At 46.6% G+C, this 21,700-nt stretch overlaps 1 protein-coding gene and 1 long non-coding RNA gene across 2 annotated transcripts; both read left to right on the top strand.

Annotated features, from left to right (window-relative positions):
* The first annotated feature begins 228 nt into the window (after positions 1-228).
* LOC111139737 (zinc finger protein 418-like) lies at positions 229-2,452 on the top strand. Its single transcript, XM_022492097.1, has 2 exons — positions 229-1,098; positions 1,261-2,452. The coding sequence occupies exons 1-2, from the start codon at positions 300-302 to the stop codon at positions 1,692-1,694; spliced, it is 1,233 nt and encodes a 410-aa protein (XP_022347805.1). The 5' UTR covers positions 229-299; the 3' UTR covers positions 1,695-2,452.
* A 9,583-nt stretch (positions 2,453-12,035) lies between these two features.
* On the top strand, positions 12,036-16,418 carry LOC111139735. Its single transcript, XR_002640107.1, has 4 exons — positions 12,036-12,270; positions 12,811-13,037; positions 15,314-15,341; positions 16,156-16,418. It is a non-coding gene; the product is annotated as an uncharacterized LOC111139735 (long non-coding RNA).
* Positions 16,419-21,700: the final 5,282 nt, after the last annotated feature.

Genomic DNA, 21,700 nt, shown 5'->3' with positions numbered 1-21,700 from the left:
CTGGAGCACGACATCATGAGTTTGTTCCATGTGGGAAATCCCTTGGGCAACGACCAACCCTGAATGAACATGGGAAGACTCAGGGTGGATCCAGGCAGTACACGTGCAGCAAATGTGGGAAATCCTTAGGCCCTGCATCTGTCTTCCTTCATCCCCAGAAATGGCACAGTGGAGGGGAGAGTTATGTTTGCAGCGGGTGTGCACAATCTCTTAGTGGTAGCTCAGTGTTGCTCACTCACAGTGTCCAGTCTGGAGATCGGTTGTATAAGTGTCATGGCTGTGCAAAATCTTTTCCGTCTATGTCTGCTCTCTCAGATCATGAGAGATCTCATGCAGGGCAAAGACGGTATGAGTGCAGTGATTGTGGGAAATCTGTTACCAGTAGTTCTGGCCTCCGTTCTCACCAGAGAGTTCACACTGGAGAAAGGCCTTATAAATGCAATGAATGTGGGAAATCTTTTGCTGGTAGTTCTTCACTACGTTATCACCAGACAATTCACAGTGGAATTAGGCCTTATGAGTGCAGTGAATGTGGGAAATCTTTTGCTGGTAGTTTTGTCTTACGTTATCATCAGAGAGTTCACACTGGTGAAAGGCCTTATGCGTGCAGTGAATGTGGCAAATCCTTTATCCGAAAAACTAGCCTCAGTGTACACATAAAAGTTCACTCAGGTGAAAGGCCTTATGAATGTAGTGTATGTGGGAAAAATTTTACTGCTAGTTCTGCCCTCCTTCATCATCAGAGAGTTCATACTGGAGAACGGCCATTTGAGTGCCGTGAATGTGGGAAATCTTACACTGCTCGTTCTGCCCTCCGTTCTCACCAGAGACTTCACACAGGAGAAAGGCCTTATGAGTGTCGTGAATGTGGGAAATCTTTTACTTTTAGTTCTGCCCTATCTTCTCACCGGAGACTTCATACTGGGCAAAGGCGTTATGAGTGCTATGAATGTGGGAAATCTTACACTGCTAGTTCTACCCTCCGTTCTCACCAGAGACTTCACACTGGAGAACGTCCTTACGAGTGCCGTGAATGTGGGAAATCTTTTACTAGTAGTTCTGCCCTCCGTTATCACCAGAGACTTCACACTGGAGAACGTCCTTATGAGTGCCATGAGTGTGGGAAATCTTTTATCACTAGTAATCAACGTCGTTCTCACCAGAGAGTTCACAGTGGAGAGAGGCCTTATGAATGCCCTGAATGTGGCAAATCCTTTCCCCGAAAAGGTAGCCTCAGTATACACAAAATGGTTCACTCAGGTGACCGGCCTTATGAGTGTAATGAATGTGGGAAATCATTTATTGCTAGTTCTGCCCTCCGTCGTCACCAGAGAGTCCACACTGGAGAAAGGCCTTATGAGTGCCATGAATGTGGGAAATCATTTACTGCTAGTTCTGCCCTCCGTTATCACCAGAGACTTCATACTGGACAAAAGCCTTATGAGTGCCGTGTATGTGGGAAATCTTTTATCACTAGTAATCAACATCGTGCTCACCAGAGTGTTCACAGTGGTGAGAGGCCTTATGAGTGCAGTGAATGTGGCAAATCCTTTCCCCGAAAAGATAGCCTCAGTGTACACAAAAAGGTTCACTCAGGTAAACGGCCTTATGAGTGTAGTGAATGTGGGAAATCATTTACTGCTAGTTCTGCCCTCCATCGTCACCAGAGACGTCACACTGGAGAAAGGCCTTAGAGTGCCGTGAATATGGGAAATCTTTTTATGAGTCATGATGGTTTGAGACATCATTACAGCCTTCACACTGCAGAAGGATCTAAAACAGCACAGGTGATAGTTCTTGCTTGGTGGCGTTTATGCTGGAGGACAACCTCTGAATTGACTGTGGTTCCCCTGAATGTCCCCAGTGCAGTGACTTCCCATAAGATCCAGCCATTTTCAGAAAAATTCGGAACCTGCATAGTGCTTTCTGATGTGGGTGCAGCCACCGCAAGATGGAAGTCACTGGCAGTGTCTGTGGCAGTGTCTGGCACCTGGCAGTTCTCGGTGTGCATACGTCACCACCCCAACATGGTTAATGATGCCGAGCTGTTCACGTTCTCGACTGTTCATCCAAATTCTGGGTTCCTGGAACCCCTCGTTCCGTTCCCAGTTAGGGCATGGATGTGACCCGTGTTGATCCACAGTGGGCGATGTGAGTTCTGGGTGGTGACTCGCACAGGAAGGCTAAGTCCCACAGGGATGTTGCTGGTCTGATGCTTTGATGACTATTTGCAGCTTCCAGGTCACCACACAGGAATTGTGTGCCCCATGTTGCTCTGATTAATGTATCAGTAAGTGCCATGTTTGTTTAATTACCTTTGATCTTAGACATTGTGTGCCCTCGAAGGGGTGGTTTGAAAGCAGCATCGGGCTCTCCCACATGAAGGAATGAGCAGATCGCATTCCATCCCATACTTGCTGTGTCTCTGAGAGGAAAATTGCTAATAAATACTGTACATATATATGTGTATATATATATATATATATATATATATATATAAATACTCCATCTTGTGTGTTCATTTGCATTATAACCAAAGACCTTGGTGATGTGCTGAATTTTACAGTCTCAGATGTGTCAGAGAAGTGTGAGTCATGGAATAACTAGGGAGCTGGACGGCAAAGCTTGGGACAGTAGGGAAAGTTTCCGATGGAGGGTTTGAAAAGTGATGGCTGTGATGTGGACCCGGGTGGAGATTTGGATCACATTTCAGAACGGAACACAGAGTATAATGACAAAGCTGCTAGTAGGTTCAGTATCCTGCTACGTTGTGTGGAAGAATGGTTGTCTTGGGCAGCATGTGGTGGTGGTTGACGGGCATTGTCACCATGGGTGAAAGAGAAAGATCTGGCCGATGATGGCCAAGGTTGCTTGGGATGATTGGAAGAGATGGCTGAGGACGTTGAAAATTGAGACAAGATGACAGTGAGACTGGGGCTGTTCTCTCTTCCGTGTTCTAGGGCTTCCGCAGAATTTTGTGGTCAGTTTTTACGGTGTCTGGGGTGTTTCTGAGTCTTCGTGCCAGAAAAGGTCTGGGGCAAATGTGATTTGTGGTTCTGTGTGCCTGGCAGGGAGATCCTTAGTGCTGGGGTTTTCACAAAGGTTCAGTAGAGGATGGTTGGTTCCTGATTGTCGAGGGCCAGCATGGGCAGCAGAGAAGTAGAAGACAGTGTAGGAGCACCCTAGGTTGACAGTGGTTGTGAGTGTCGTACTGCAGGGAGGATTGGATTAGAGACAGGCAAGGAGGCTTCTCAGCAGCATTTGAGGCTTTCCCTCAGTTGGGATCCATGGGAGTACTGGGGTGGTAGTGGAACCTGTTTGTGTTTGTCACACATCCCTTGGTTGTCATGTGACAGGTACAAGTGTGAGTTAACAGAGAATCCATTGGTGTGGGGTAGGAAGGTATGGGCATTCATCTATGGGGTGTGAGGATGTGAGAAATGTACAGTCTATGGAATCAGGTACACCTGGAGAGGAATTGTGAGCTAAGGGCCTCAGGACCCTGGTATTGAGACTTCCTGGCAGAGCAGGGCCTATAATTGGCTGTGCTGAGGGCTTGCCCTGGGAGACTCCATGATAATATCGTGGCAGGAGGATGGGACTTGCAGGCCAAACCCAGAGCTTAGCTTGCTTCCATGCGTCCCCTGCGTGTTATTGCTGAGCACTGAACAGTGATTGGTGGGAAGGTGAGAGCAGAGCAGCATTAGAGGCACCAGGACCTGGTGTTTATCTGAGGAGGGGAGCTGGGCTGGCAGGGAAGACTGGGCTGGATGTGTAGGGTTTTCAAGTGTAAGTTCTCAGAGAGAGAATGTTCACGGTTTCCTCTCTTCCTTTTCGGCAGAGTGGTGTGACATTTGAGGACATTGTCGTATACTTCTGTCCTTTTTCAGTTTCAGAGATGGCACAATGGAGAGAACTGTTACATTCGCAGTGGCTGTGCAAAATATCTTAACCATAGCTCAGTGTTGATTACTAAGAGCATTCAACCTGGAGAAAGGCCTTCTAAGTATAGTGACTGTTCCAAATCTTTTACTTCTATGTCTGCCTCCCATTATCACTGGAGATCTCAGAGAGGGGAAATACCTTATGTGTGCAGTGAATGTTGGAAATCTTTTATCACCAGGACTGACTTCCTTTCTCACTAGAATTTACACTGAATAAAGGCCTTATGTGTGCAGTGACTGTGGAAGGTCCCTTTGCCAGAGAAACAACCCCAGTATACACCTAAAGTTTCACTGAGGAGAATGACCTTTTAAGTGTAATGATTGTAGGAAATGTGTTATTTTTTAAAAGATTTATTTAGGGGCGCCTTGGTGGCTCAGTGGGTTAAAGCCTCTGCCTTTGGCTCAGGTCATGATCCCAGAGTCCTGGGATCGAGCCCCACATCAGGCTCTCTGCTCAGCGGGGAGCCTGCTTCCTCCTCTCTCTCTGCCTGCCTCTCTACCTACTTGTGATCTTTGTCTGTCAAATAAATAAATAAATAAAATATTTAAAAGATTTATTTATTTATTTTATAGAGGGAGAGAACACTGAGAGGAGGGGCATATGCTTTCTCTTACTGAGCTTGGATCTAGAATGGGAGCTTGATCCCATGACCCATGAGATCATGACCGGAGCCCAAACAAAGAATTGGACACTTAACCAGTTGAGCCACCAATACACCCCAAATGTGGGAAATCTTTTAAGTAGATGGCAACATTCATTTACCATGAGGGAGTTCACCCAGGAGAAAAGCTTATGAGTGCAATGAATGTGGGAAATATATTTTTTTAAAGATTTTATTTATTTATTTGACACAGAGATAACAAGCAGGCAGAGAGAGAGGAAGGGAAGCAGGGTCCCCGCTGAGCAGAGAGCCTGATGTGGGGCTCGTTCTCAGAACCCTGAGATCATGACCTGAGCCAAAAACAAGAGTTTGTTGCTTAACCCACTGAGCCATCCAGGCACCCCAACCAAGCATTATTTTTGTTTGTTATAATAAAAGACAAATAGTTATTTTTAAAAGATTTTATTTATTTATTTGACAGAGATCACAAGTAGGCAGAGAGGCAGGCAGAGATGGGGGGGTGGGGAAGCAGGCTCCCTGCTGAGCAGAGAGCCTGAGGCAGGGCTCAATCCCTGGACCCTGAGATCATGACCCAGGCCAAAGACAGAGGCTTAACCCACTGAGCCACCCAGGTGCCCCATGTATTGCATTTTTCTTTTCTTTTCTTTTCTTTTTTTAAGATTTTATTTATTTGACAGACAGAGATCACAAGTAGGCAGAGAGACAGGCAGAGAGAGAGGAGGAAGCAGGCTCCCCTCTGAGCAGAGAGCCCGATGCAGGGCTCGATCCCAGTACGCCAGGACCATGACCAGAGCTGAAGGCAGAGGCCCCAACCCACTGAGCCACCCAGGCGCCCTGTATTGCATTTTTCAAAAGTACATATGTTACATGAGGGTTTTTTGTGTCTATGCACCATGTTTGTTAGAATCCAAAATTAGGGTGCCTGGCTGGCTCAGTTGGTAGAGCGTGTGACTCTTGATCTTGTGAGTTTGAGCCCCACACTGGGTGTAGAGATTACGTAAATAAAATCTTTTTAAAAACTTAAAATCTTTTTTAAAAACCATAAAACTAGGGACGCCTGGGTGGCTCAGTTGGTTGGACGACTGCCTTCGGCTCAGGTCATGATCCCGGAGTCCTGGGATCGAGTCCTGCATCGGGCTCCCAGCTCCATGGGGAGTCTGCTTCTCTCTCTGACCTTCTTGCTCATGCTCTCTCTCACTGTCTCTCTCTCAAATAAATAAATAAAAAATAAAAATCTTTAAAAACCATAAAACTAAAAAAAAAAAAACTAAAAAAACACCCATAAAACTCCAGTTTGTCTAAGTGTAAACAAAGCTCCACTTGGAGAATTGATTTTTCTTTTCTTTTTTAAGATTTTATTTGTTTAGGGATGCTTGGGTGGCTCAACTGTTGAGTGGCTGCCTTTGGCTCGGGTCGTGGTCCTGGGGTCCTGGGTTCGAGACCCACATCAGGCTGTCTGCTTGGTGGGAGGCCTGCTTCTCCTCCCATTCCCTCTACTTGTGTTCCCTCTCTTGCTGTGTTTCTCTCTAATAAATAAAACCTTTAAAAAAAAAGATTTTATTTATTTGAAAGAGAGAGTGGGTGGGGATGGGCAAAGAGGGAGAAGCAGGCTCCCCGCTGAGCAGGGAGCATGATGTGGGACTCCATTCCAGGACCCTGGGATCATGACCTGAGTCAAAGGCAGACGCTTAACCGTCTGAGCCACCCTGGCGTCCCTGAAGGACTGGCTTTTGAAACTCTCAGAATCACTTTTCTTTTCCTCAGATGTGTTGTAGGTTCCACCTGTGATAAAGTAACAGGGTCTGAGTGGCACCCTGCACAGTGGCAGATTATGTATTGGGTTAAGAGAGGAGTTGGGCGGGGTGGGGGGGAGTGGGTTCGTCTGGGTGGCTCAGTGGGTTAAAGCCTCTGCCTTAGGCTCGGGTCATGATCCCAGGGTCCTGGGATCAATGCCTGCATCGGGCTCCCTGCTTGGTGGGAAGCCTGCTTCTCCCTCTCCGACTCCCTCTGCTTGTGTTCTCTCTCTTCTGTGTCTCTCTCTGTCAAATAAATAAATAAAATCTTTAAAAAAAAAGAAAAGAAAAGAAAAGAGATTGGAGGCGGGGACCGGAAGCAGGCTACTGCAACAGCCCAGGTGAACTGGTTGTTGAACTCGATGGTGGCTGTAGAAGGGAGAGAAGTGACTGGATTCTGGGTCCATTTTTAAAGAAGAGCCAAGTAGAGTTTTGGATATTATAGGTGAGGGAGAGAAAGGAGTCGTCAGAAGGGACCCCAGGCATTTTGGACCTAGCAGCTGAAGCTCCATCAACTAGGATGGTGAAGTTGGGAATTCATGGTATGGTGTTGATGCTCTTAATAGGTTAGAGAGATGCTGAAGAGAGCTGAGTCTGTTGCTGAGGCACATGGTTGTGGGTGGTGGGGACACAAAGATGAAGGGAGGATTATCTGGCAGGTGATCAAGGCTTCTGTGGGGTGAGTGGACGTGAGATGGCTGTGGAGGCATGGGCGTAATTGAGACAAGAGGACACTGAGGCTCCTGCTTATCCACAGCTGTACAGAATCAGCGTCATTTTGGGGCGAGCTTTGGTGGGGTCTGGGGTTTTTCAGTCTTGCTGGTGGATAAGGTCTGGAGGAAAGGTTATCATCTGTGAGAGTCACTACAGCAGGCAGGGGGATCAGTGATGCTCAGATTTTTTTTTTTAAGATTTTATTTAATTATTTATTTGACAGATCACAAGTGGGCATAGAAGCAGGCAGAGAGAGGGGGAAGTAGGCTCCTTGCTGAGCAGAGATCCCGATGCGGGGCTCGATCCCAGGACCCTGGGATCAGGACCTGAGCCGAAGGCAGAGGCTTTAACCCACTGAGCCACCCAGGCGCCCCATTGTGATGCTCAGATTTTGATGAAAGTTTATTAGAGAATAATGGATAATGGCTGCTGAGGGGAGAGCAAGTGCACCGTGGAAGTGGAAGACAGCACGGGTGTCTCAAACTCACATGGAGTTCTGGGTGGTTAACCTTGCAGAAAGGTTCAGAGGTAAGCTGTGAGGCCTTCAAAGCAGCATTCAGGGCTTTCCTGGGCCATGGGACCCATCGGAGGTCTGGGTTGTGCTGGATCCTGTTTGAATTTGTCAAGCACTCTCTGGATGTCCTGTGCTGAGTCCCTAGGTGAGGCCAGAGAGACTCCTATGGAGTGGGGCAGGGGGAGATGGTGGTGACTGTTAACATGTGACTGTGCTGTCAGGAGCTATGAGGAAGTATGGTTCACAGAATGATGCGCATATAGAAAGGAAGTGTGACCGATGGCTCCAGGGACTTGCTGTTGGGAACTCAAGGTGAACTTGTGAAGCCGGGTTTGGGTGGTATCTGGGATTCATGATCTTGGGGACCCCAGGGTTATTGCTGGCAAGAGGGTTTGGGCTCTCAGGGCCAGACCCACTGCTTAGATGGCATTTGCCTACCTGCCTTTTCGTGGTGAGGCTGAGCAGAGTACTAATGGGGCCATTAGGAGAGCACGGGCATCAGTGGGACCAGGGACTGGCATCCCCTCTGAGCTGTGCACCTCTGGAGGAAGACAAGTTTGTATTGTGGGGCCTCTGAGAGGGCACTCCTGGTTTCATCTGTCGCTATCATGACAGGCACTGAGACTTGAGGAAATGCTTGTGTACTTGTGGGAGGAGTGGGGGCTCCTGGATGAGGTTCAGGGATACCTGTACTACACGTGAATCAGAAGAACTTGGCGCTTACATCCTCAAACCTCACTAGGCAAGGCACTTGTGCTCTCCCCAGTGCCCTGATCCAGGCTTCACATCCCCCTCCCCGACCCTGCTTTCCCAGAGCGTGCTGTGGGCTTCCTTCTCACAGCGGGACCATGGACACTGCTTCCATCTGCAGTTCCCTGGGCAGGTGCTGTGGTTGCTAGGGCTGGGCTGTTTGCACTGACCTCCTACCTCCTCTACAGCCCCCAAATCTGCCCAGAAGCCTCACAGGGAAAGATTCAGCATCAGCAGTTTTCGAGTGAGCCAAAGGGTCTTGCCCTGCTTGCCTTCCCCCCGGCCAGTGACTGCGTTTCTTTTCTTTTCTTTTTTTAAGATTTTATTTATTTATTTGACAGAGACCACAAGCAGGCAGAGAGGCAGGCAGAGAGAGAGAGGAGGAAGCAGGCTCCCCGTGGAGCAGAGAGCCTGATGCGGGGCTCCATCTCAGGACCCTGGGATCATGACCCGAGCTGAAGGCAGAGGCTTTAACCCACTGAGCCACCCAGGCACCCCCGGTGACTGCGTTTCTGTCCATGGCACTGCTGCACCTTAGACTTTGCTTGCTTCCTTCAGCTGACGTTCCCTTGTGCTGGCTGGTGCCAGGGGTTACTTATATTCTCATGGCTGCTACTACCTGGACCATGAGCTGTTTTTCAAGCCTCCCACTCACTTCTCTTCGTTTAAATCTCTTTTCTGTGGTCTGTTGCATGCTGACTTGCCCTGGCCCTGTACTGCCACTCATCTGGCATTTTTTCCCTCCAGTGTTTGTAACCTCCATGTCCCACATAGTTGTTCAACCAAGACCTTGGGAAGAGTTCTTTCCACATCACAGGTTGGACATGACCCAAGCCACAGCAGGGTGGGGTCAGAGGGAGCCTGGCCCTGGTAGATGGCAGCTGGGGAGAGTGTGTTGTCAGGGCTGTGTTCGATCGCACCAGCAACCTGTCTTGTTCAACCAGGGTTTTGGTGCCATTGTCAGTGGCCACACCCACCCATCCATCCATCCATCCATTCTTCCTTCCTTCCTTCCTTCCTTCCTTCCTTCCTTCCTTTCTCTCCTTTCAAAGATTTTATTATTTATTTATTTATTTATTTATCAGAGAGAGAGAGAGCAGGAGCAGGGGGAGCAGCAGGCAGAGAGAGAAGCAGTCTTCCTGCTGAGGAAGGAGCATGATGTGGGACTCAGTCCCAGGACCCTAGGATCATGATGGGAGCTGAAGGCAGACACTTAACTGACTAAGCCACCCAGGCGTCTACTATCTTTCCACTGTTGATATTTTTCTGACTTGTCAAAACCTAGGGAAAATCTTCCCTTGTCGGTACTCTTCATCCTACCCATTCCTCTCACCGCTGCTTCTGAAGCAGTCTGCAACATTGACCTGCATACGTTGTGTCCTGAAGTGTACACATAGCCTGACATTGGCGTTGAACTCCCACTTGTTTGTTGCAGTTGGATTGTCCTGGGCTTTCACACACTTCTGCATAGCCTTAAAAGTCACCAGCAGACAAGTTCCTGCTGAGAGGCCTTGGTGGAAGAAGAAGTTGTACATTTGCCTTGCTTCCCTATGGCACACGCCCTGCCCTTGTGTCTTCCTGGGGAGGCTGCTACCAATATGTGCCCTTATGGGTCCAGTAATGCACGGTAGCCACTTCTGCAACCAGAACCTTACTCCTGTTTCTTGAAAAGCATCCCCCGGATTTATTTCTGGTTGCCTTTCCGTTGAGTAATTCACTTGTTGTAATTCAATGAATCAGTGTGGACACATTCCTCCAGTAACATCAACACATGCTGCACTGTCACTTCTTTGCTTTCAGGTTATTGGTGTGGAGCAGAGAACAGAGGTACCTTCTGAACAGTATTTAAGAATAGCACAGATCAGGACTCCCAAGGCAGGTCACTTCCTCCAAAAAATCCACCCTTGTGATACATGTATCCATATCTTGAAGCACATCTTACAGTTGGCTGAGCGCCCTGGAAAACATCATGGACAGAAATTGTATATCAGAGAGCAGCATGTACCAAACATTTTTTTTGGAAGATTTTATTTATTTATTTGGCAGAGATCACAAGTAGGCAGAGAGGCAGGCAGAGAGAGAGGAGAAAGCAGGCTCCCTGCTGAGCAGAAAGCCTGATGTGGGGCTCGATCCCAGAACCCTGGGATCATGACCTGAGCCAAAAGCAGGGGCTTTAACCCACTGAGCCACCTAGGCGCCCCCCAAACAATTTTATTTCAGTGCAAACCCTCAGGATCACCAGGATCAACATATTGGTGAAAAGCCTTAGAAGCAACATGGAAGGGCCCTCATGTGTGAAGAGCTGCAAGTTCCAGATGCTAAAGAAGCCCTTTACCTGTGGGGAGGTTAGGAAGCACTTACTGGCCACCCCAAGGTATTTCTGCAAGAAGAGGAGGCCAAACAAAACCATCACATGTGGGTTGGCAGAAAGCCATCCCAACTGTGGAGAATGAAAGAAAGCCTTCAGCTACACAGACACACTTGCTCAGAACCAGGTGTCTACACAGGAGAAAAGCCTTAAGAGTGTAGTGAATATATTAAATATTTTAGCTATAGTTCCACCTTCAATTATCAATGGAGAGTTCACACTGGAGAAGGACCTTAGTTGTGGAGGGAACATGCAATCTCCTTGTTCAGGGTAACAAAAATGGATCAAAGCCTCTCTGAGTAGCCATCTGCCTGCTTTGAATCTCATACATCTAAACCTCCATAGTGGGAAGATTCCCCATATATTTCATTTATGCAGGAAGTGTGTGTGGCTATGTTGCACTTTCTAACTTGCCCAGTGCTCTTTCCAGATTTATGTCCCTGCCAGTTTCTGTGGCCAAAGCCCCTCCATCTCTACCACATGGCAGGTCCCCACAGTGTGCATCAGTCACCACCAGAGCGAGCTCCAGGAAGCTGACATCTGTTCTGGGACGTATTGCAGCAAATTAGGAGTAACCTGAGTCTTTGGGAGGTCCACATTCCCTTCTCTCTGAACAGTTGGCAAAGACCTCACACAGGTTTGGCCCAGAGGAAACCAAACGAGTTCTACCGACAACTTGACAAGAACCACTTTTTCCCAGGCACGTTTGTCTCACTTGGTGCTTGTGATACTTTCCTAGCTCCCAGGTCTCCCACCTGAGAACTGCCTACCATGTGTTGCTTCGGTTTGTAAAATAAGAAAAGCCTTATTGTTTAAGTTGTCTCTAAATTTGGGGGTTCTAGTTACTATGCAGTGGTTTATAGTAGATTTGGGCCCTGCACGCATTACAATTTTTGTCAGTATGGCAGAAAATGGCACCTCAGTTTTGGGCAAATTCGTATTGCTGCTCATGGCCTCTTTATGATAGAGTTGTCGTTCTCATTAATGGCATGGATGCCTGGGTGACTAGCCTCCAGATACCCGCATATGGCCCCTTAAAGAGGGGCAACCGACCCTCTGCCCTTGAGCAGGGGCCCTCCGTTCCCCAGAGGACCTGGCAGTAAACGTTGGCCTTCTTTCCCGGAATCAGGTGGGGAACCCCCTTACCTAGACCTTGCGAACTGTGGGAACTACATTTCCCAGAACGCCCTGCGTTGACGACAGAGTCTCTGAGCCAGTGAAGGCTTAGAAAAGAGGCGCCCCGGGATTGAGCATAAAGGGTCGGGGCGGGACTTCCGGCGGCGGGTCCTTTGCCAAAATTTGGGCGGCTTGCTTGTTTTGTCAGCTTGCGGGAGGTTCCGGAGGGCAGGGCAGGGCAGGGCTGGGGCGGGGAGGGCCGGTGTCTGCGCGAAAGCGGGCTTTGTCCTCGCTGTAGGGAGGCGAGTCTAGGGGTCGGAGACTTCGCCGCCTGCGAGGACCGCCTGGAGACCTCGGTGTCCGCGACTGCCCGGGCCGCTCAGCTGTCATCACTTCGCTCCGCCGGGAGGCTCCGATGGCGGCGGCCGCGCCCAGGGACTCAGCTGAGGTAAGCTCTCGTCCCCACGGCCCTCCCCTCCGTCCCCCACCCAGACCCCAAAGGCCCGAGCGCGGGGCGCCTGCTCGCGGCCCTGCGGCCCAGGCCCCGGTGTCCGGGACAGGGAGGCGCCGGTGGGTGGGGGCGCGTGTGTGAGCGCCGGCGGGCTGCGTGCGGGAGCGGGCTCCGGGCTGAGTGGCTGCCGGGGCGGAGGCTGCAGGGGGCCTGAGGGGGGAGGATTCTGCCCTCAGGGGAGAGAGCGTCAGGCGGATCCACGCCTGCACTGGCGGGCCGAGGTGCGGTACCTTCGTGAGGACTTTGGACGCCAAGGGGACTTTTGGCCAAAGGAGGGACATAAGCGTGATGAGGGCATCCAGGCCCTGAGAGGTTTGGTCTTTGTTCAAGGTCACACAGCTGGTAAAAGGCAAAACCGAGTACTCAGGCGCAGAGTAGAACCAAGCCTGAGGTCAGCTGGCTCCTGGGCCAGGCAGGGGTCCAGTGAGCCCATCGAATCCCAGCACGGACGCACTTCTTAAGGGCCTGCCTCTTCAGCACAGGTTCTCGTGGCTGGAGAAGGGCTTGGAACCTACACAGGGAACTGGAGGGTGTCCTGGTCCCTCACTGGCCTAGACCCTCACCCCAGTGTCCTCTGACTGTGGTGTCCCGAGGCTCTTCATGCCATTCCTCCCTCCTTGAATCTGGTGAACCTGGAGAACCCCTAAGCCCAGGTTGTGTCGGAAGTCCACAGTTCAGCGGAGAGCGTCCTTGCCGTTCCTCAGGTAGGCATTCCCTTTCTGGTAACCGTCTGCAAACAGGTGTGGAAAGTTAACCCAGGAGTGGGTACTAGGATGTGCCAGTGCTTCCAGGAAAAACTGAGGTCAGGAATGTTCAGAAAACACAGGTCTCCTTCCTTTCAGGTAGGAGTAAATAGCAAATGAATAGGTGTCTTGTCAAGTGACTGCCAGAGATGTTGGGTGTGTATTCTAGAAGTAATAAAAGATTTCAATCCCCAGGTCTTGGGAGGCTTCATCTGGCTTCACAGTGGAAAACAGACTGTGGGCTTGATTGGGTCCTAACGAGTGACAGTCATCGTCAGGCTTCTGCTCTAGTCCCGGTGAGGGTGCAGGGACCAGGGCTGTTGCCTGGGAAATGGTTGGATTCTGGCTGTGTGTCTTAAGAGGGGCAACTAGACTTTCTGATGTGCACAGTGAGGGAACGAAAGAGATGATCAGTGATGATCTCAGAGCTTTTGGTCTAAGGAATGGGAGCTGCATCATTGTGTTACTAGAATCCGGTCCGCGGACACAGCAACAGTAGAGGCGAGGCTGGACTTCGAATTTAAAAGCAGACAAGGCTTTATTGGAGACACAGTCACAACAAAGGTGTCAGACTGGCTCTCTAGACAATAGCCGGGGAAGGTTATAAAGGACCTAGAGTGGAGGAAGAGTGATGTCTAAGCATGTGGGACTGAGGACACACAAGGAGCTGGGCACGTGGTTGACAGAACGAGCTTCTTCACACATTGGGTATTTTATTTGCAGTTGTCTCCACCTCTGGGAGTGATTTATAGCTTTGTGATTTATAGCTTTTGAGGTAAAGGTAACTGTCAGTCACTCCCTGGCCGGTCTGCACAGGCGTGAGTCCCTGTGTCTGGGGTTAAGCTCAGACTGGTCTGGGTGGTTTTGTTGCTGCTTGAAGGGTAGTTTTGGTTTCCATGCTGGGATGCTACACCCCTTGGGTCTTTTGCCGGAGTTAGGAGATAAACAGAAAAGAGGAATATGAGGAAAAATGGTGGGACAAAGGTTGGTAGATACAAGCAGGTGAGAAGGAAAGGTCAAGTCTTGGCCTTGAGCTGGTGGGAAATTCACACGAGCAAGTTGGTGTTCACTGAGGATATCAGGAGCTTTGTTCTGGCCATTTCAAGAGTCTGAGGTTTTTTACAAATCATTGACTGGAGTGGTTGCTCAAATGAGCAACTAACACACAGGTCAGGAAGTCTGGGGAGGGATTCAGGTTAGAGACATGGACGATGTGGTAGCTACGGTGTGGACCACGATGAGTAAGCTGTGGGTCACATTGAGGCAAGCTTGAGGTTGTGGTGGCAAAGCTCTTTGGAGGCCAGGTGTGGAGAATGGGGACCCAGGACTGGATCTCTTGCTTGGATACCTGGTGATGGTATTAGGCTTCATAAATGTAGGTAAGTGGACCTAAAGATTTGGTGTATCAGGCAGGATATAGTCTGGTAGGTAGCCAAAGCTTCCCAGGGAAGAGTGGCTTTCCGACGGATGCAGAGACAAGGGGTAATGGATGAAAGATGACACTCAGGCCAGAGCTGGTACTTAGAGCCACTTTTTAGACTTAGCAAGATTTTTTGAGGACTTTGGTGGGGTGTGAAGTGTTTCATTCAGCCTGGTCAGGGGAAAATAGGATTATCTGTGAGAATCACTAGGCCTGGGATGGGCAATTCATGGGGGTGGTCTTGGAATGACAGGGGGAAAGAGAAATTTTTTATTTGCTTGGGTGACAGCAAGTACATCAAGGAAATAGAATGGAACTCTGGCTATCTGAGATCCACATGTGGCTCTGTGTGTCTGAGTCTGAGGCAAGGATCAGAGCCACAGGGTGAGGTCTTCGTAAAATGATTTGGAGTAATACTGCTATGGGGACCCGTGGGAAGTTGGTGGTCTTATGGGATCGTGTGTGAGTATTGCCAAGAATACTGTAGATGCTATCTGCCAAATTGTGGCAGAAGGCCTAAACTCTATATAATGCACTTTCTTTCTTGACATTTGGTGAGACCAAGTGCTCAAATGGCCTGAATTCAAGTTCTCCTCCCCACACTGCTTCGTGGGATAATAGCTTCTAGCCCAACAACCCTTTTCACAAAGGGAACGTGGCACAGTTCCTGCTCATCTCTTTGTAGCAGGTTCAGTCCCTACCAGCCCACAGGCTTAAACAAGCCAGTCCCATCCTCCTGTGGGATTCAGAGTGCTCCCAACCTTTTCATTCTACAAGGATAACTTCTCACAGCCCCGGTTCGTTCACTCTTTTTCAGATGCAGCTCCCATGTGGGCCTTTATATGGTGAGTGGTATCCTGTTCTCAGAGGTGTGAATTTATGGGATAAATAAAGTGCTATCAGGCTCATCTGTCCAGTTTCACGTTGTGTATTTGGCCATTACCATAATCTAAGAGTAGGACTAAGAGGAAGCAGTAACATCTGGGTAGGTCAGGCAGATGTGTGAGGAGCAGGGCAGTGAGGTGGTGGCAGCCATGGTCACGGAGCTGTGGGATGTGGAGACGGCGGGAAGCACAGTCCAAAGAATGGTGTGTGCTTGGAGAGGGAGCTTTGTCAGACGGCCCCAGGGCCCTGCATTGATAATCACAAGGCAACGACCCTACCGGGTAGTCTCTTCTCAGGAGGTGGTGGATCCCGGTCGCTGGCCCCACAGCTTACATAGGCATTTGTCCACCTGTCTGTTGCTGGTGGTTGAACCCAGTGGTCAGTGGGACCATGAGGCGACAACAGCACTGATGGTACCAGGGCTTGATGTCTCCTCTAAGTTGGGAGGCTTGGGAGACAGATGGTTATAGGGTAGATGTGTGGGGAAAGGGACTGTGGCTCCTCGGAAGTAGACTGTTTGTGGTTTCATGCGTCATCATCATAGCAGGGCAGTGTGACCTTTCAAGATATAGCTTATAGCTGTCTACGCTATAAGCAGGAGAAGCAGATTTCCTATCACTGTTACTGAATTTTGAATCAAAATATCATGGAAGACTAAATGATGTGAAATGTGAGCCTGCAAATGTGTAAGGTTGATTAAATAAATAGCAGGATGTTCTAGAGGGAACTAAAACCCTAGAGACTGTACTTGGAACATTTGTTTTTCTTGCCCAGCAGGTGAAGCAGAACTGAGAGACCCACATGTCACCGTCAAGGAGATGAAGGGATGAATACCAGGGAGCCTGAAGAGACCGGTGTAGAGGTGTCCATCAGACCATATTGATGGATCATAATAGGGTTCTTCAAAAAGACAAAATGGAAGAAAGTAAAAGGACACCAACATACTCATCAGGATGAAATTGGCTTTTGTCCCATCAAGATGAGAATGGAGGGCTCCTGGGTGGCTCAGTGGGTTAAAGCCTCTGCCTTCAGCTCAGGTCATGATCCCAGGGTCCTGGGATCTATTCCCCCATCGGGCTCTCTGCTTAGCAGGGAACCTACTTCTTCATCTCTCTCTGCCTGCCTCTCTGCCTACTTGTGATCTCTGTCTGTCAAAAAAATAAATAAAATCTTAAAAAAAAAAAAAAAAAGATGAGAATGGAGCTTGGGGCTTTGGTTTCACAGAAAGGTCTGGGGGAAAGGCCATGACTATGAATGTGTTGGATTTGCTGCTTTGTGCTTGAGCAGAACAAGGATGTGGTGCCACTTGGTAGATGAGGCCAGAGCACCTAATGTCAGTGGAGGACAGCATGCATACATGCAGTGAGATAATACTTCTGGAATATCCAGTGAAATGTACTATGTATTTTTTTTTTAAGATTTTATTTATTTATTTGACAGAGATCACAAGTAGGCAAGAGAGGCCGCAGAGAGAGAGGGAAGCCGGCTTCCCACTGAGCAGGGAGCCTGATGCGGGGCTTGATCCCAGGACCCTGAGATCATGACCTTAGCCAAAGGTAGAGGCTTTAGCCCACTGAGCCACCCAGGCACCCCTGTACTGTGTATTTTTTCACTAGTTTTTTTTTGTTGTTGTTTATTTTGGAGCCATTTGCTTTCATAGCCGTAAATTTGTTTAAGGGAGATGCAGGGTGCATGAGAGGAAACCACAGAAGCCAGTGACACTGTGGGAACATCATTCTAAGTTCCATCCACTGCAAAGTATTGTGGCAAAGCTTAAGGTTCTGAAAACCACTCAGAAAGCAGGTAATGCTAAGAAAAACCTTCTGCCCTTTCTGTGAAAATAAAGACAAGTTAATATCCGACATCATTCCAGAAAATAAATTCCATTCAGAAGCTGCCATTCGCTGACAAATCTCATCAGAGAGAAGCTCTACGGAATAGCCCCTTCTATTCAGTGAGCAAAGTAAAATTATAAAGATAAATGAGTAAAGTGTTTCCAAGGATCCCAGATCCAGTATGGCTGAGAAAGATAACATCCAAATTTAAGTTAGAAGCAATTACATCAATTTAGAGGACATGGGGGGGGGGTGTTGATTTTTCTTAAATCAGAGAAATATGCAAACTTTAAAATAAAATTGGCTTGGGGCACCTGGCTGGCTCAGCCAGTGGAGCATGGAACTCTCGGTCTCAGGGTCATGAATTTGAGCCCCAGGTTGGTGTACAGCTTACTTAAAATATGTATATATATAAAAGATATTGATTAAATAAAATAAAATTGGCTTATTATTATACTCAGACGTGATTTTTCACATAACCCACTTTTTCAACTCAATTTAATAGAAACATTAACATCAGGTCTTTCGTACACATGAATTTATTTTTTGGAGTTTTTTTTAATAACACAAAGATTGAAGCCTATGTGGTGTCTGTCAGTTGAAGACTGACTAAATCATGAAGCACTCCAAGGCAGAGCGCTAGGTGGTGTGGAGGCGATGAGGGAGTTCTCTCAATGACTGCGACTCCAGAACATACTGTTGGGTGAAAAAGAAGAGGAAGAAGGTGTCACAGTATTTTGTGCAGGTAGCTTTATTTTTCTCAGAATGGAAGGAAATTTATTTTTTTTGTTTCTCTTCAGTGTCATTATGGGTTGACTGGCTGATACTCCAAGAACCTACTGAATATATTGATGTTAACTTGACAAAAATAGAGATAAGGAGATACTGTGTTTTTTTGGAATGTCCTATAGAAAAAAGTAGCAGGGGGCGCCTGGGTGGCTCAGTGGGTTAAAGCCTCTGCCTTCGGCTCAGGTCATGATCCCAGGGTCCTGGGATCAAGCCCCACATCAAGCTTTCTGCTCCTTGGGGATCCTGCTTTCTCCTCTCTCTCTCTGCCTGCCCCTCTGCCTACTTGTGATCTCTGTCTGTCAAATAAATAAAATCTTTTTTTTTTTTTTTAAATAAATAAAATCTTTAAAAAAAAAAAATAGAAAGAAAAAGTTAGCAATGGCTCCATATGAATAATTCTACCCAAATACCAAATCTAATTTTGATCCCACCCATTGATTAAGGGACTGTCCGAAGGAACAATGGGGCATTGAGGATTATATTACAAGGAAGCCAAATTAATATATGTGAAATTCTGTAAGATATATGAATCTTCATAAAATGTAATAAGATAAAAGGAACAGGATATCTGTAGAATATAATAAAGTCTAGAGAATATAAATATGATGTAATGGTCAGAAAAATATTTGCTGATTCCAACGAACAACTCTGAATATTTAATTAGCGTATCAGAATTTGAGTACTGATTTGGTATTTGATGACTTTAAGCAGCTATAATTTATATGTGATAAGAATACTGTATGTTAAATAAAATACTATTTTATAAAAAATATTATTTCATGAACATTCATGGAAGTGTTTAGAGGCACAGTTATATGGCTTCTTAAATTATCCTTAACATGAATTGGCTTTGGAGAGAACTTGGGTGGGTTTATACATGAAATGAGTTTGGCAGTGGGTAGGTCCTGTGAAGCTCTGTTACGGGTCCACATGATTCATTTATTAACTCTTTCTCTTTTGTAGTTGTCTGAAAATTTGAAGTTACTGAAAAGTCATTATTTCAGTAATTAACAAATTCAGATAAATATTTTTCCTCTATTTGCTAAAATGATTCTTTTATTTTCTAGGGCACCATTTTTTTAAAAAAGATTTTATTTATTTGAGAGAGAGAGAGACAGAATGAGAGAGCATGAGAGGGGAGGTCAGAGGGAGAGGAATACCCCCCATGGAGCCGTGAGCCCGATGCGGAACTCAATCCCAGGACTCCAGGATCATGACCTGAGCCGAAGGCAGTCGCCCAACCAACTGAGCCACCCAGGCACCGGAGGGCACCATTCTTTATGTTGCATTGTTTAGCCTTCAATTTTAAGAGAGTGTTACATTGAAGTCTCTATTACTCTCATCATTTTTCTCATCATTTTTCCTAAGCAAGGATCAATAATTTAGATGCCATCCCCATCGGGAGGAGAGGGCAGTAGAAAGAGTAAAGTCAGCCATGTAGGTAGGGCTTGCATGCTGAAGAAGAGAAGACCCAACTAAGCTGGCCATTATTTTGTATTTATGATCATTTTTTTACTTTGTTAAGTAGGTCATCAAATCCAGATTATAATTTTTTACATCAGACTTTAAGGGCAGTTTTAGATTCACAGCAAAATTGCGTGGAAGCTACAGAGGTTTCCATATACCCCTTCCCCCCAACATAAACGGAAACCCCCCTCCTCTCCACATCTTACATTAGTGGTATATTTTGTTAAAATCAACAAATCTGCACTGACACGTCACCCAAAGTCCACAGTTAACATTGGGGTTCACTCCTGGTCTTGTGCATTCTGTGGGTTTTGGCTAGTGTGTAATCAGCTGTATCCACCATCACAGTATCATACTTAGTTTTACTGCCCCCCAAATCTGTGCTCTGCCCATTCAGCTCTCTCCCAACCCCAGCTCCTAGCAAACACCTATCCTTTTACTGTCTCCATAGTTCTACCTTTTCCAGAATGGCCTATACTTGTAGTCATAAAGTATATACTCTTTTAGGATTGACTTCTTTCACTTAGTAATATGTATTCAGGTTTCCTCCATGCCTTTTCATGGTTTGATAACTTCTTATCAAATAATATCCCATTATCTGGATGGACCATAGTTTGTTTATCCATTTACCTATTGAACATCTTGGTTGCTTCCTAGTTTTGGGAATTATGAATACAGGAGCTATAAATATCTATTGTCAGGTTTTAACTGCTTTAAGTAAATACCAAGGGGCACAATGCCAGATTGTATGATAAGAATATGATTAGTTTTGTAGGAAACCACCAAACTGTTATCCAAAATGGCTGTACCATTTTGCATTCCTACCAGCAATGAATGAGAGTTTCTGTTGCTCCATATCCTTTCCAGCTTTGTCATATCAGTATTCTGGATTTTGGCCACATCTAATAGGTATGTAGTGATATCTCATTGTTTTTTTTTTTTTATTTTTTTTCTTTAAAAATATGGAACGCTTCACGAATTTGCATGTCATCCTTGCGCAGGGGCCATGCTAATCTTCTCTGTATCATTCCAATTTTAGTATATGTGCTGCTGAAGCGAGCACTCATTGTTTTATTTTGAAATTCCTAATAACAAATGATGTTGAGCATCTTTTCATATGCTTGTTTGCCATCCATATATCATCTTTGGTGAGGTATCTGTCATGGTTATGTTAAAAAACAAACAAACAACATAGTTTCGTTAGCCACATTTAAGTTAACAGCACCTAAACCACCTAAAATTTTACCACTTAAAATTTAGATGCTGTCAGAGAATTCAAATTAGGATTCATCATAGAATCATTTACTTCAAATCCATAGTAGTATTTTACTTGTTTAGATTAATAGTCAATAAACTATTGAATAACAACTATTAATTGGAACTAGACTTAGGGAGCATCAGACGTTTGGTAAATTTCAGATTCGGTACTGCGATTATATGCTAACAAAAAATATTTCTGACATTGCCCAACAAATGATGACAGAACTTAACTCTTGCATTATAGAGGATGGGCAGTGGAAACAGGAGAAAGAGGAAATACCATTTATTGTATGTATATGCACACAAATCTCAAAATTTTCTAAACAAAAATATACATATTGAAAAAATAAGGAAAACGATAAACTGTGTGTGTGTGTGTGTGTGTGAAATTAACACGTACAAACAATAAAAAATTATAGGGAGTTATAATAAAGAGGAATTCAAAATGAATTTAATTACTCAGATATATCATTTAAATGGGAGTCAGGGGGCACCTGGGTGGCTCAGTGGATTAAGGGGCTGCCTTCAGCTCAGGTCATGATCTTGGGGTCCTGGGACTGAGCCCCATGTTGGGCTCCCCACTGAGTGGGGAGTCTGCCTTTCCCTGTGCCCCTTCCCCCGCTCATGCTCATGTGCTCTTTCTCACTCTGCTCTCTCTCAAATAAATCTTTAAAAAAAAAATGGGAGTCAGCACCACAAAATTTGGGTAAATCATAGACATCACAAAAGATCTTTGATTCCTGGACCAGTTGTGGTTACATGTCTCAAACCCATTAAGAACTGCAGTCATTTGTGAAAAAAATCAAGCCTGTTTCCCGTCTTCTATCACACAGTTTCTGTGGAAGGACATTAAGGGACTCAATTGGCACATCTTATTTTCAGTGAGAATGATGGAAGAATCCCCATGTCACAGCTCCGTGGTTTAAATTGTGGAGGTCAGATCAGACCCAAGTTGTCACTGCTCAAAG

This window comes from Enhydra lutris, unplaced genomic scaffold (genome assembly GCF_002288905.1).
Source record: "Enhydra lutris kenyoni isolate GAN:26980312 unplaced genomic scaffold, ASM228890v2 scaffoldscaffold114, whole genome shotgun sequence".
Lineage (NCBI taxonomy): Eukaryota > Metazoa > Chordata > Mammalia > Carnivora > Mustelidae > Enhydra > Enhydra lutris.
The sequence above is the reverse complement of the archived record's forward strand: the minus strand, read 5'-3'. Positions and strand labels throughout refer to the sequence as shown.

Coding starts and splice junctions, on each gene's coding strand:
- LOC111139737 (XM_022492097.1), top strand. CDS start 300: ATGTCTGCTCTCTCAGATCATGAGAGATCTCATGCAGGGCAAAGACGG. Junction 1,099..1,260: donor GAGACTTCACACTGGAGAAC/GTCCTTATGAGT, acceptor TGGTTCACTCAG/GTGACCGGCCTTATGAGTGT.